Below are 14910 nucleotides of genomic sequence, written 5' to 3'. Positions count from 1 at the left end.
CTTACGTAACTACATATTATATTATGCGAGGCATTGCATCGGCGTTTTCTCGATCCATGTCCTTTGCAACTAACAATAAGGTAAAAACGGTTCGCGTGTCTAATTCGATACTTTGGTCGGTGATCGCGAACTGTCGCGTATATCCGATATCGTAATCGTCTAATCGATTAATAATTACTACGTAGTTTACTGTTTGCGATGCAAGCATCCGGGCAGCACCTGTGGAAAGCAGATACACGTTCAGCAGCGTTTATATGGTTGCCTACTTTTAGGCGCGTGTCTGACTAACACTGTCGGTAATCACTAATCAGACAGTGCTAAACCAGACGCTTCTACTTTGCGATGAAGCGGCGCGGCGGTAGAGACGAGTAGTATAACGTGCGTAGGTGTACTTGTGTACGTGTATAGTAACATTAAAATATAATCTTTCGATACGGAAATAAGTTTCGATAAGACATGCGTTATGCGACCAAGAATAGCAGGCGCTTGGCCGAGATTAGGAATTTTCGAGGCGATCGAACAGTGCAATCTCATTTTTTAGTTTTCTCTTTTTGTTTCCTTCATAAGAATCGATACTGGTTCTCTAATGAGAAAACGGGATCATTGCCTTGTACCACTTTCGCGAGAAAAATTAATATTGAAATATGAAGATATTAAGAAACTCGGAGTGGAACGAAATCGTTGTAACGTTTCGTCATCCGATAACCCACTTTCCGCTTTTAACGAATCTTTTCAGCCATTCGCAGATATTTCTTTCGTTTGTATTATCTCTTACTGAACACTCATACTTTGTTCAACTGTTTGGATAAAAACTTCAAACCTCTATAATGTTATCGTGTTTTTAAAACTTTCAAATTTTTTAATCGGTTCCGTATGCAAGCATTACCTACATCAAGTATGAAACTTTGGTACAAGCAAATTTGATCGTATGAATTTTTCTAAGAGGCTAAACTTTTTGGCGAAAAATCTTGTGTTTCGATGTGCCTGAGTACGAACAACTTGTGACTCATTATTCGTATCGCGACGTTCGCAAACATTTCCTCTCGTTGAAAGCATAGATTTAATGTGCACGGTTCATCACGCAAAATAACAAACGGTCTAATTGGTAGCGAAATCAGTGCCCGATAAGAGTGGTGGATGCGTGAAAAATTGGTCGCTGCGCCGATAGAATGTCGCAGTTTTACGATGCCAACCGATTCCAGTAATCTCCAAGCTCGTATCAGCCATTGCGCGCGTGTTCGTGTTCGTATTCGTATTTGTATTCGTGTTCAGTAATTGTAAACACGTCCTCATAAAAATTAAAGGATTATTATAAAAACAGAATACTAATTTTACTTAACACTACTCGTTACGTTCGAAGAACGTAACGGTTGTGTATGAAAAGTGCACGTTGATTAGATAAAAGTTTATTTATCGTTATCAAAGGTTTAAATAAAAGTTTACTCTGAGACAAACTGCTGCATGAAAAGAAGAATTCTGAATTCTAATTCGATTTTTTAAGTGGAAAAACTCGCGAAAGATAATACCCATCGCGTCATTTTCCTCTTAAAAATGCAAGACGTTGGAGGATTAAGCGTCGTCTCACTTGCTTAATATTTATGGAACACGTTCTGTGCCAGGTTTACATAGGTCCGACGAACAAACGTTGCATAACTTAACGTCGTGTGGTGTGGTGTGGTGTGGTGTGGTGTAGGCGGCTCGCGTCTCGGTGAGCATAATAATTTATATCGTGTAATATATCGTACGCGGATAATATACATGTAGAGATATAAACGATACCGGTCATCGCTAAATGTTGTACCATTGACGCATCTTATCGGATCGGTATTCCGATTCATCGATTTGGTTGCTGCATAATTATACATATATGTAGACAAAATTGATAAAATTGAAAAATCTCGTTTGACATTGCTTTGATTCTTCCATATGAAAACACGACGTGACAATGCAAGGAAAAAAAAGGTGAGGCGATGCGAAATTTTGTTGCGAGGAGAATAATTAGTTGTCTGGAGGAACATATACTCGAGGTGAATAAAGTTTCTAACACGTTTTAGAACAACGAGACAATTGTTTCAACAGATTTTGTTATCTCACCGACCGATGAAACCTTTAGCGTGGCGATTAGCTAATTATCAAAATACCGATAAGAAAACGACGGATTGCATACTTTAGGAGATATTGGTATCGCGTTTATGGAAAGAGAAATTTTTCCGAAGAAATGTAGAATTCCGAAAAGATGAGGAATCAAATCACGTTCTACTCTACAGCGATCGGAAAATGGGAACAACTATACACTTGGTTACGTAAGGTGTCTGCTTGATCGTTATTCCCTGTACATCGAATTAATCATGTTTCCACAAAATGAAATTAAGAATTCGTTCGCTTCCTTGTTCGCGCTATCGCTACTGTAAACACTCGCGTTGATCTACTCCGTGCGTTCCTCTAGACAGTACCGCAAGATGTTTCATTGTTCACAACACAATAATGATTTACTATACTATTCGCTGCCAATAAAATTGGCTTTACGAAGGCTTAAGTCACGATATTCTGGATAGGATCCTGTTTGCTCGAAATAGTATCACGCTCCGAGCACGAACCGTGCAATCGACAGCGTTGTCGTTGCCGTCATTCTGTCACCCGTGCAACGGCCATTTATTGCACGTAATTTTTCGGTAACAAAGTCTGTCCTGATAAAAATTTATACAATAAGTCGATAGGAAAAGCGCTCGTCGAGCGATTTTGCGAAACACGATGCGTTTAATCCGTATTATTTCGAACGAAACAGTTTCGTGCGAGCAAAAGATCCGCATCGGTAAACCAACGATTATATTGTTTGTACACGCGCTAAAACGACTTCTGTCGGTATCGTTACGATCATCTTTCCTCGAAGGACATACCTAAATATCGATAAAATTATCGCGTCTATAGTCGGATAGTTACTTCGAGTGTCTCGTCGGCGTCGTTTCTCAGAATTTGTGATAAATTTCAATGTACACAGACTGAGAATAATTTCTTTGCTAAAACATTGGTACACGTTGGTACACCTTCCAAACGAGAATATCATAATAGTATGGAATTCGATTATACGTGCAATTTATATGTACACCTGTTGCTCCAAGAAGCCAATCAACCTAGTAATCGAGATATCGATCGATCGTTCTCAAAGGGCTCGCGAGAATTACAACGAATAATAACGAAGAAATGCGCAGGTCGATTTTCTGAAAAATCGATAAATAAATATGATAGTCGGACCGATGATTAAAGAGACGATACCAGGAAAAATATGAAAGTCAGGAGGCTAGCCCAACACTTTGGAAAATAAAAAGGTAGAGGTAGAGGTGACGCGCGCGCGTGTTATCGCAATCTTCCTAATCTCCGCGGTTGGTTTCGAAGCGTCGCGTCGGGCAACTCGCGCAGAAGCAATGAGCTGTCGGCGTCCACGGTCGGACGATGTGCGCGAGACAAGCCTGCTATCAGTCGAAGGACGTAGGTGGTACGAGCTGCGACGAATCCATCGGATTTAGTTATTGTCCAGCGCTCCGTGGACTCGGATGTCGGAAACCGACTCGATCGTACCATGACCGAGGATCTAGTAGACAGTTGAACGTTTTACGTCCATCGACGTGCTCCGCTCCATCGGAGACCTGTTAACCCGTTACCACTGATCGATACAACCTATGAAACACAGAAAGAGAGAAACCGCGCAAGGAAACTACCACCACCACCACCGACAACAACAACAACATCTTTTACAAAAGATTACGTTGCTCGAGTTTTCCCATACGGAAGACTCTTGGACAACATTTCCGAGTTTATTCCACGGTTTAGAGATCATTTGCGTGTCCTTCGAGTAGAATCGATACGTCAGGGTGAAGGTCGTCGTGTCTTTTACACGTGGATCTTGACCAAGCGTCTAGTCACTCGTCAAAGATAGCTAAGAAACTCACTTTCCACATAGTTGTCGACAAAGTGGTTCAATTTTGCTACAAACAGTTACCATTTGACGTTGAATAAGAAAACATTCGCACGTGGATCGGGTCGGCAACGACGACGTCAACTCGCCGAAACAAGAGAGTTTCTATTGGCGCGTAGCTGAATAATAAACAGCCAGGTTGTTTCCATCGCGCAACCGGCGTGAATCTCTGTCGCGAAAACCACGTGGATTGCGTGGCGCCTCGAATCTTTGGAGAACGTATAGATCTCGATTGGCGAACGATTCGAACGCTTAGGTACGATATAGAGGAAGTATATCGTTCATCGGTGAGTCTTGTTTTCCAGGTAAGTCTTGGCTTCTCCTTTAATGCAAACTAATTATTTTACGTTCTGTTAGACTTGGATGTCGTTGTACGATCTGTTCTTTCGTAACCAGTTTTTCCGCTTAAGGTAATCGAATCTCAAGAATGAAGGATTTCGGAAAAGTCTTTTCTTTTAATCGTTTCCGAACGAATAAAATCAAATTCACGATTCATTTTGATCGCAAATATAGAATGTAGAAAGATACTCGAGTAGACCTTTACGAGTTTGTTCTCCTCATCGGGTACCTGTGCCCTTAACGCATTGTCCACGTTTCTCGAGAATGCCAACATTCTGTCTCTAGCATTGTTTCAAAGAAGCACCGAGTGAAAAGTCTGGCCGTCGCTAATTGGTACTTTAAACTAGGCGAAATGATTAAGATTCTCGCAGCTCGCAGCTTACCTTGAAAGAACCCTCGAGAACACACCACAGCGGTCGCCGTCCTAATCGAACATTTGCTTTCTTTCGTTTTTTTTTTCTTCTATTTCGTTTCTTTTCAGGCAGCCATCACGACTGACAACATTCGAATAAAGCGTTTAGAAATCAGAAAGAGAAACTAGAAGAAGAATAAGAAGAAAACGTCGAATGTGTCGCGGAAGTGGTTTACCCTAATCGTTTCGATATTAGCTATATTTCGATTATTTCGCTGAGATTATGGACCAAGGGCAAAACACCAAAACGATGAAAAATTCCGCAGACTATGTTAAGGCCATCGAAAGTGGGGTTCAACCGATTCAGGTGAACAAAAGCATCTCGATTCTGTCAGACATAGTAGCAAAATATTTGTCCAAATCAAAAATGTTGAATAACGATATCGATATCGATTCATATTAACGAGAATTTGATTATCATCTGAAAGTTATTATCATGGCTATACCATGTAACTAGTTTTGGGAAAAGTTAGGCTCGAAGGAATTGTATTCGAGCGGAGAGAAGAAGGTAGATTCGGGAGCAGTAAGAGAGGATTCCCATCCTAGTAAATTTCGATTAAATTAAACCCACTTGTTATATATTACAGATGGTCGAGACGAAAGTTTACAAACGACGATGGCTAATTCTAATGATCTTCGTGGTATACAGTGCCAGCAACGCTATGCAATGGATCCAATACAGTATCATCGCAAATATAGTGTCCAAGTTTTATAACGTGTCCAGCTTTGCAGTGGATATGACCAGCATGATATTTATGATAACCTACATTCCATTCATTTTTCCAGCGAGTTATCTCCTCGACAAATACGTAAGTATAGCATTACGTTTACTCTGTTATTTTCAGTCCACTGTCGATAATTATAAAATTTCAAACGATTCGTAGCCGCGAGTTCCTAGCCTACCTAGTTACTTATTTATCGACAATCTCGTAAACTTTGCCATGAATATCGCGAATTAATTATTGTACAATAACTCGTATAAAAATGTATACGTCTCAAGTGTTTGGTAAGGGACGAAGCAAGAAGAGCAAGCAATATAAACTGTATCGAAGGGTAAACAGATTATATTCCAAAAAAACATTTGTCGGATTTTATTCGAGGGATTTTTCACACCACTATCAAGTTCGCGAATCGGTTGATACAATAATTGAATTAATCCGAGTTGGAGCGAAACTTTCGTCGTTTCGAAATGTTCGTATATCCAAGAACACTTGAAACTTGAATTGAAAGCGAGTTTGCTTGTTTTGTATACTGGATTAATGGATCGAGCAGACGTTGCGAGTTTGTTTGGTCTGTAGATTGATGGATCGAGCGGACGTTGCTAGTTTACGGACTTGAGATGATATCATTTCACGGAGAAAGATTCGAATAGTTTACGAAACTCTTGGTTAAGTTTAATCGTTGTTTACTCACTGTGCGTTTTTCATTCATAACGGCTAGAAATTAGAAACATTTCGTTATACAGTATAGCTACCTTGTACAAGTATTATGCAACATCATTTTATCCAGACAATGACGGAGTTGAGTTTGTACTGTTTCAAAAATGACAAATGCGATCGAATGTTAATTTGTTTTCAGGGTCTAAGATGCGCTGCGCTTACAGGAGCGATCGGGACGACGCTAGGATCGTGGATCAAAGCTTTCAGCGTAAGCCCGGATCTATTTTGGCTGACTTTTATCGGCCAGACAATTGTCGCCGTGAGCCAGACTTTTATACTGTCGGTTCCAGCACGTTTAGCGGCTGTTTGGTTTGGTCCGGATCAGGTCAGCAGCGCGTGCAGCATCGGCGTTTTTGGAAATCAGGTCGGTAATTAACTGCTCGTTGGAAACTTTTTAACGAGCCATTTTTAAAAGGATTTCCTCGATTACGCTATGTGTTTTCAATTTTAAAGCGGAAATACTACATGTTTGGGAAACGTTGGACTGTTTAGTTTGGGCGTAATCTCTAATCTGATTCTGTTCCGTGCGCGATTTCCAACAACGGGACGGGTAAATTGGAGTCTCACGACGCCGACGCGGACGTCCCCGTTGATCGCGTTAAACGGCCACGGTTTAGAGTGGAACTCGAGTGCGTACTACTTACCTGCTGGCTACAATTCTAATTCGATGGACAGGGTCGTTCGCGAGTTAAGCCGTTACGTGATTAGGTGGGAACCCGGACCGAACCGTGCACCCACGTTTCATTTCGCAACAGGGATAGGGAGATCAGATCGGACCTCATCGAGCGAATTAAACGACCATATTTCACAGTTGCCATCATTACGGTACACCCCGTTGCGTTAGCCCCACTAACTTGCACGTGGTGCCTACCCCGATCAACATTTCCTTTTCTCTTGCCTTTTTACTAATTATTCCACATTTTTCCTTTTAAATTGATCATATTTTCCACTTTGTACAATCCGACTTTTATTAATGATATTACATATATAATATTTATAGAATACCTATAGCCAGATGTCAAAGTTAGGCATTAATACTATCTATTCTATGTATCGTATTTCGCATAGCAATATTCATACTGAAAGCACAGAATGGATTGTCGAGGTTTTCGATCACATCGGCGCGGCGCGGCGCGGCGCGCACGGCATATCGGTCGTGTCATAGAACTTTGCCATGCTTCGAGGGCGGCGGAACTCTCGTCGAAATCGCTCGTGATGGGCTGAAAAGAATAATGATCTCTTACTTCCTTCGCATAATAATAATGGTTACCGCGTATCTCTCTGGCCTAACAGTAATTTCAAGCAAAATCTTTCGATGCTGATCTCTAGGTCAGCTGACCGTATTTCGAAACTACAGCCGTGTACATTGTTCACTTTTGAAAATATTTCCAAGCAAAACTAGTGAAATTCAGAGTCTAGTTTCAAACAAGAAAACTTGTTGTTCGCGCCACTCTTTTCGTTATTTATTTGTTTCTTTTCATAGTAAACATTAAAGTGAAGTATCGTCGTTGTCCACAGTTGGGCATAGCCATCGGTTTCCTCTTCCCACCGATGTTGGTGCCGAATAACGAAGATATCACCTTCATCGGACGTGGCATGCAAGTTATGTTCTACATTGTGGCCGCTTTTACTACCATCATTCTGTGCCTAATCATTTGCTGTACGTGCAACCATTTGAATTGAACAAAAATCGTTATCGGTAAAATCAATGAAAAGCGTGCCGGGTAACGTAATAATTTCGGTATACTTAACAAAGTTGCGTTTCAGTTTTCAAATCCGAGCCACCGTTGCCACCAAGTCCAGCCCAAGCCGTGCAAAGAGAGTCAGAAATCACGGAAAGTTTCTTACAATCGGTGAAGAAATTGGTCACCAACATCGGTTACTTGTTGCTCTTGCTGAGTTACGGCATCAACGTCGGTATTTTTTACGCCATCAGTACACTCTTGAACACCATTGTCCTCCAATATTTTCCGGTTAGTGATTCATTAATCCGAATAACTAATCGATATACCGTGATGTATATTTGAATCGCTGGTTTCGCAGCACCACGAGAAAGACGCTGGTAGAATCGGTTTGACCATAGTTTGCGCTGGAATGTTGGGTTCCGTTGTATGCGGTATCGTGCTCGATAAAACGCACAGATTCAAGTAAGCTTTACTCGTACGATCTGTTTCTTAATTTAGACAAACTCTTGAAAAACCGTTTTCTCCGGTTCAACTTTCTAGCATATTTCTTTTTTATGCAGAGAAACGACACTTGGAGTCTACCTTCTTTCGTTTGTTGGCATGATCATCTTTACGTTCACTCTGAATACCACTCAAATATACGTTATTTACGTAACAGCTGGTATATTGGGGTAAGTATAAGGCATCGTTCTCCTAACAAAAACACTCTTCGATCGCAAACTCATCGAGTTGATAAACTTTAGCTTAGCTTGATAAATCGATTGTGTGATTTCTGGCCAACTCGAACTGTATGTATACTAAAGCAATGTATTGGCTTTACACAGTTTTTTCATGACTGGCTACTTGCCAGTGGGTTTCGAGTTCGCGGCCGAACTGACGTACCCAGAACCGGAAGGTACGTCTGCTGGCCTGTTGAATGCGGTCTGTCAGGTATTCGGGATCGCCTTCACGATCGCCTACGGCTACTTCCTTCATCTATGGGGTGATTTCTGGGCGAACATCGCTCTCTGCGTCACCCTGGCCTTCGGTGGGTTCCTCACGACCATCATTCCGAACGATCTTCGAAGACAGAATGCCAAATTTTAGAGGAAACCATCGCGTTCCGTATCTCGTATCCGAGGATCGACGTAAAAAAAAAAAAACAGAAAAAAAAAACGTATCGCATACACGTTTTTCGAATAGACATTCCGAGTCGAAAAGTCAACATATCAAAGGAACAACAAGTTCGATTCCTAACGAATTGTTAAACGTCTCGAAAAAATTCGAGACAAGATAGTATACCCGTAATATTAGGAAACCCAAGAGAACTGAAAGTAAGCAGGATGAACCTAAAGCGCGAAGGGAACACTCGGAATAGGCGTAAAGTAGTCTTTCGTAAGTTTTAGGAGGAACAGAAACAGTGATATCGAAGATAATAATACAATATTTATAGCCTAGAAATAGTTCCGAAGAGATTTCGAGAGTCTGTGCCCCAACTTATTCGTATTATAAATACATTTCAAACAGAAAATTAGAGTAAATCGTTGAGCCAGTCTTTGGTAAACTAAAGTGTAAACTGATGCTCGAAGAGTAGAAAACATAGTTGTTGGTAAACCATCGTGCTTCCCTAAACTCGTATCAGAGTTAGAAATGTATGCGTCTATCGAGTGGATTCATAGTTTATATTGTATACGATAGAATATCGTTGAAACGTTACAACGATGACTTGTAGTTACAACACACATGACTATACACAGCAGAATTCCGAACAAAATTGAACAATGTTTATCGCAGACAATTATCGAAAATAATACCGGATGTAAAAGGCTATAAGAGTATGTGGTTGTAAGTAAGAAAGTTACATTGTTAACTGCATACATTGTTTGTTGCAACGTATTGTTACGATTTAATCTACTCAACAAGTTATTAATCTCTATATATTTGGATATAAAAAAATGTTGTAATATTTTTTACTTGCCTAGCTACGTTAATAGAAGGACTGGGCTATTTTTATGGACCATATTTTCCCGAATAATTTTCGATAATTCGATGACCCAGAAACGCCTAAAGTATGCGAACACTTCCTTCGCTGGCACAGAAATTTAATTATCGAGTCTCGACTAATAAACTCGTTGATTAAACTTGAAGCCACGGAAAATGCGATTATCGTGTTACGAGTACACCAAGGCCAATTTAGAAATGTCGATCGAATGCGAAATTTTGATTATTAATCTTCGAGAACGAGGTAAAGTATTTTCTGAGCGGCTGATAATTCGCGCAAGCTTTACTTTTAGATCGCGGATAACGATTGCATCGATAAGACAGGACAATATTCCTATGTTTCGTGTACGAGTCTAGCGTTAGGAATGTGCACAAATCTACCACTTGTGATTGTTGTAAATTATAATGCGCGTTATTTCTAGTAACGAGTCTCGTAACGGGCTAGTAACGGGCTCGATCACGAAAATAAAGTATATTCCAAGACCACCGAGAAAACTATTATAAACGTGATTTTATATTCTTCTATTTCGACGACGATAATCATTAAGATTTCCAGAAAAAATGTTACTAAACTTAGTTAGATGATTAATTGTTACGAATCGAGAAAGAGTTGAACAATTTAAATGTTTACGTATAGATATGTGTATACATATATTGTATTTTCTGAGAATCGATCGATATATCATATCATGTGCGACACATGTATATGTACATATTTGTATACAACAGAAAACTATATTCTTGGCAACTGACAGTTGGACAATGGAAACAGAGGTACAATTGTAACAAGTTCAAACGTTACGATAGCGATAGTTATCATATTTTGATGTAACATAAAGATGATATATCTAACGTTATGTATTGATCCGAGTCAAATTTTTACATTGTAAAATGATCTTCGGGAAATGGAACGTTTCATCGTTGTTCGTTCGAGATAGTTTTCTACCAGCGAAGAAATTTTGGTAGAAAATGATATTTTATGACAAAAGTATTAATCTGTAGAAAGTTTCTCTCGAGATAAAATTCCAGAAGGCATAAACAAAAATCGCAGATTACACTGTGATCTCGTTTAATTAATTTTGCTGTATCAGCAATGTATTTAGTTGTACAATTTTCGTGAAGAATGCACAATAGAATTCGATTTTTACTGTAATTCTTTCTTTCTTTTTTTTTTTTATAACGATCGATCGGGACATTCCTTCTTTTTCTTCAAATTCTTTATACATGAAAGGAAAGAATAAAGTAAAAATTGAAGTGGAACAATTTTTCCTACCAGTCCATTGGTCTTCCGCTCTTTTCAATTGTATATTTTTCAACATTTTTATCATGTACGTTGCTCCTCGTCTTTGTAAATAAATTGTTGAAGCTATGAATGGCTATTCATTTTAATACTCGAACTGTTTAAAACTATATAGTTATTTAATAAATGTTTAAACAATGTCGGGAGGAGCTACTCTTTCAATGTTTCTATAATTAATTCAAATTGAAGACTTTTTTTGCGCGCTTTTTTCATTCGACTTCATAGCCATCTATCGGTGAATATACCGAACTATTTTTCGGAGTTTGGTCAGCGCCTCTATCGGGAGAACGCCCAAGTTTGTCCTCGATTAGTTCCGCTTTTCACCGCTAGATGGCAGTATTTACAGAATTTTTACCGACCTGTCGGTATATTACCATACCATGTCGTCGGTAAAAAGAAACAACATGGCAGAAGACAAACTTGGGCGTTTTCCCACCGATGTCGCTACTAGTACCAGACCCACTGAACTATACATGCATGGGATAGTTGAGTGAATTTCCCTCGCGCGGAACGAATTTGATTGAAATTTGTTCGAATAGTGTATTTGAAATTCAAGGTGTAAAGAAGTAAAAACGTTTCAAATTACCAATGTCTTATTAATGATTTTAGATCGGGATTTTTGTGAAATTTCTTATTTCCATAATCGGAGCAATTTGAAAAGATGTTAGTGAAAGTAGTTGTATTACGTTTTCCCTCCTTTTTAGCGAGACATCAATTTTAAGACAATACTACAGAAAGTAAATGAATTTAATCGGCGACCTTTGGTTCTTGTAATATATCGTATATATATTGCATTTGTTAATATTTTAATCTTTGCTTCATTTCATGTAAGAAATTTGCAATATTATTGTCTAACCTCTACGCTATTGTAACACGCTTGCAATCATTGACGGAAGTTTGTTTTATACGATAATATTCAATTAAACATTAAGAATGTTCGAAGCACATTGCATTAATGCTGAGCATAAAGATTTGATTCACGATATCGCGTACGATTTTTATGGACAACGAATGGCAACATGCTCCAGTGATCAATTTGTAAAGGTTAAAAGTTTATATTCGTTACTTGTACAGTTGTATTATTAGAATTTGTTGTTATAGTCATTTGTGAAAATGGTCGAATTCACTTAGGTCTGGGACGAAGATGAATATGGTAATTGGCATTTAACTGCATCTTGGAAAGCTCACAGTGGTTCTGTTTGGAAAGTTACTTGGGCCCATCCAGAATTTGGTCAAGTTCTCGCGACATGTTCTTTCGACAGAACGGCAGCCGTGTGGGAGGAGATAGGTAAAATTGTAATTGATCGTTAAATTTCATCTCTGCTATAGTTATGAAATAATTTTGCATTGCGTTAACAGTCGGAGAAGGATCTGGTCCTAGCGAAAGTGGCATGAGACATTGGGTTAGGCGAACAAATTTAGTGGACTCTCGAAAGTCTGTTACAGATGTGAAATTTGCACCTAAAACGTTAGGTCTCTTGTTAGCAACTTGTAGCGAAGATGGAGTAATTAGAATATACGAAGCTCCCGATGTTATGAACTTGAGTCAATGGACTTTGCAACACGATATTAGTTGCAAGCTTCAATGTAGTTGTCTCTCGTGGAATCCATCTCTTTCGAGGTAAGGAAATAAGAAAGTCAAAAAAACAAATATTTGATTTATGTTTTGGAATTATTTAACGTTTCGTTATCTATTGTGCATATTAGGTTACATCCCCCCATGTTAGCAGTTGCAAGCGACGATCCGAATGGAGGCAAAGTCTTTATTTACGAATATTCGGAAAGTAGTAGAAGATGGGCAAAAACAGAAACATTGTCAATCGAGGAACCTGTTCATGATATTGCATTTGCTCCAAATTTAGGCAGAAGTTTCCATACGTTAGCTATGGCAACAAAAGATGTACGAATAATTACGTTGAAACCTATACCGTAAGTATAAGCCCCAATTTCGTAGATTTATACGAATATTGATTAAATAAGAAACTACATAATATTATCGGTATAGGGATAGCATACAAAGCGGTTCGTCACGTTTTGAAACTGCAGAAGTAAAGTTTACTGATCATGACTCTACCGTTTGGCGCGTATGTTGGAATATAATGGGAACTATTTTAGCAAGTTCAGGGGATGACGGGTGTGTGCGATTATGGAAAGATAATTATATTAATAATTGGAAGTGTGTTGCCGTTTTGAAAGGTGATGGCACTTCTGCTCAAAGTGCTGAAATTCCTACAGCAGCAACACCACCCAATCAATCTGCAGGAACACAGCAAACACCTTCTACGACAAGGTACTACAAATTAGGTTCCATTAGTCATCCAAATCAAGTGCCTTGGCATTAGAAAAAATGATTTTGTTTTTTTATCATAATTAATGGCTTCGCGCTCTATGTTATTTCATAGGATTGTGTATTTTTCATACGGAAACTGTTGGGTTTATATTTGTACAATAAAGACATTGATTATTCTTATTTTCTAACAAAAATATGCTTTAATTTCTGGTAGTATTAAGCCGATTCACATGAATTGTAAGTTTTGTGAAGTTTAGGTACGCTAATCGATTACTTAGTATATTTTCGCTAAGCATTAGATTAATTGTAAATATTGATTTATTACATACGTACACTCGAATACATTGCTCGATACATATTTTGATAATTACTTTACAGAAAATATTTCTCAGTCAGTTTGTAATGTGGTCTCTAATTAATAAATGCTGTATTTATATTATAATGCACTTTTTTTTATTCTTTTCCTACCCAAAAAATGCCGAGTAAGTAACTATTCCGTAACTAGTATTGTACAAATAATTTGTATTTCGCTTTCAGAATTGCAGCTATAACAACGGTCGCTGCAGAAAAGCCTACAGTTGCAGTTATGTGCATCAATAAATGGCAAGCTCCTGTTACAAAGGGTCGCTTCAGTAAATCTGTATGGCTTGGAAATCCTAGCGATGCAACTCCACCGCCGCCCCCCATTTTAGAATGTTCCAAGGCAAAAAAGTAGCTACAATTAACGCACGTATAAGTTTTAAAGGTTTCTATTGAATTTTGTAATACAAATGCAAGTAACTTTTGTAGCTTTATGTTTGCGAATTGTAGGAATTTAATTCTTAACATGTTGGTACTGTTTTTTTTTTTGTTTATCCCGTTTAACAGTATTATTTTTATTATACATAGACTACCAAGACTAAAAAAACCGCTCGAATACGTACTTATCGTTGTTACACCCGGGCAATGTATATAGCAATAATAAGTGCAGTCATTGTAATTACACATTTACGCAGTCAGTATAAGCACAGTATTAGTATTTTGTATATACGCACATACTACTACATGTATGTAAAACTTATTTGTACACTTGTAATTTTAAATTCTTCTATGTAATTTTACGTATATTTATTTGTTCTTTTTACCGTTGTAGATATATTTGTATTTAATTTAAATAAAATATGCATTTAATAATAAGGAAGTATGATTACATGGTTTATTTATATGATACTAGCTTACTTTTTAAACTTTCTTTTTAAATTATCACAGTTTCTCTAGTGGGTTCCCGGTATTTTCGTTCAAATGGATAGCCATCTAGCGATGAAAACACAGAACTATTTTTCGGAGTTTGGTCAGCGCCTCTATCGGGAGAACGCCCAAGTTTGTCGACGAATAGTACGTATTTTTACTGTTAGATGGCGGCATTTTTACCGACATTATGGTAATGTACCGACAGGTCGGTAAAAAATACTGTAAATAGCGCCATCTAGCGGTGACAAGGGAAACTAATCGA

General features: G+C 38.4%; 2 protein-coding genes across 5 annotated transcripts; both read left to right on the top strand.

The window, feature by feature from the left end:
• The first annotated feature begins 3299 nt into the window (after positions 1-3299).
• Positions 3300-11197, top strand: LOC128880226 (feline leukemia virus subgroup C receptor-related protein 2-like). 2 transcript variants are annotated; one of them, XM_054130070.1, is made up of 9 exons: positions 3300-4278; positions 4794-5031; positions 5312-5533; positions 6303-6527; positions 7682-7823; positions 7931-8136; positions 8207-8310; positions 8409-8519; positions 8673-11197. In XM_054130070.1, exons 2-9 carry the CDS (start codon positions 4948-4950, stop codon positions 8932-8934), a joined length of 1356 nt encoding a protein of 451 aa, XP_053986045.1. In that variant the 5' UTR covers positions 3300-4278; positions 4794-4947; the 3' UTR covers positions 8935-11197. The 2 variants fall into 2 exon arrangements, with proteins under 2 accessions (XP_053986045.1, XP_053986046.1); XM_054130071.1 differs by lacking the exons at positions 3300-4278; positions 4794-5031 and adding an exon at positions 5086-5232.
• A 393-nt stretch (positions 11198-11590) lies between these two features.
• LOC128879177 (nucleoporin SEH1-A) lies at positions 11591-14571 on the top strand. 3 transcript variants are annotated; one of them, XM_054128085.1, is made up of 7 exons: positions 11591-11865; positions 11961-12172; positions 12260-12416; positions 12488-12749; positions 12836-13057; positions 13134-13418; positions 13956-14571. In XM_054128085.1, the coding sequence occupies exons 2-7, from the start codon at positions 12062-12064 to the stop codon at positions 14131-14133; spliced, it is 1215 nt and encodes a 404-aa protein (XP_053984060.1). In that variant the 5' UTR covers positions 11591-11865; positions 11961-12061; the 3' UTR covers positions 14134-14571. The 3 variants fall into 3 exon arrangements, with proteins under 3 accessions (XP_053984060.1, XP_053984059.1, XP_053984061.1); XM_054128084.1 differs by having other exon boundaries at positions 11591-12172; XM_054128086.1 differs by lacking the exon at positions 13956-14571 and having other exon boundaries at positions 11593-12172; positions 13134-13860.
• The last annotated feature ends 339 nt before the right edge of the window (positions 14572-14910 follow it).

This window comes from Hylaeus volcanicus, chromosome 7, assembly GCF_026283585.1.
Source record: "Hylaeus volcanicus isolate JK05 chromosome 7, UHH_iyHylVolc1.0_haploid, whole genome shotgun sequence".
Classification (NCBI taxonomy): domain Eukaryota; kingdom Metazoa; phylum Arthropoda; class Insecta; order Hymenoptera; family Colletidae; genus Hylaeus; species Hylaeus volcanicus.
This window is presented reverse-complemented; position numbering and strand designations above follow the sequence as displayed.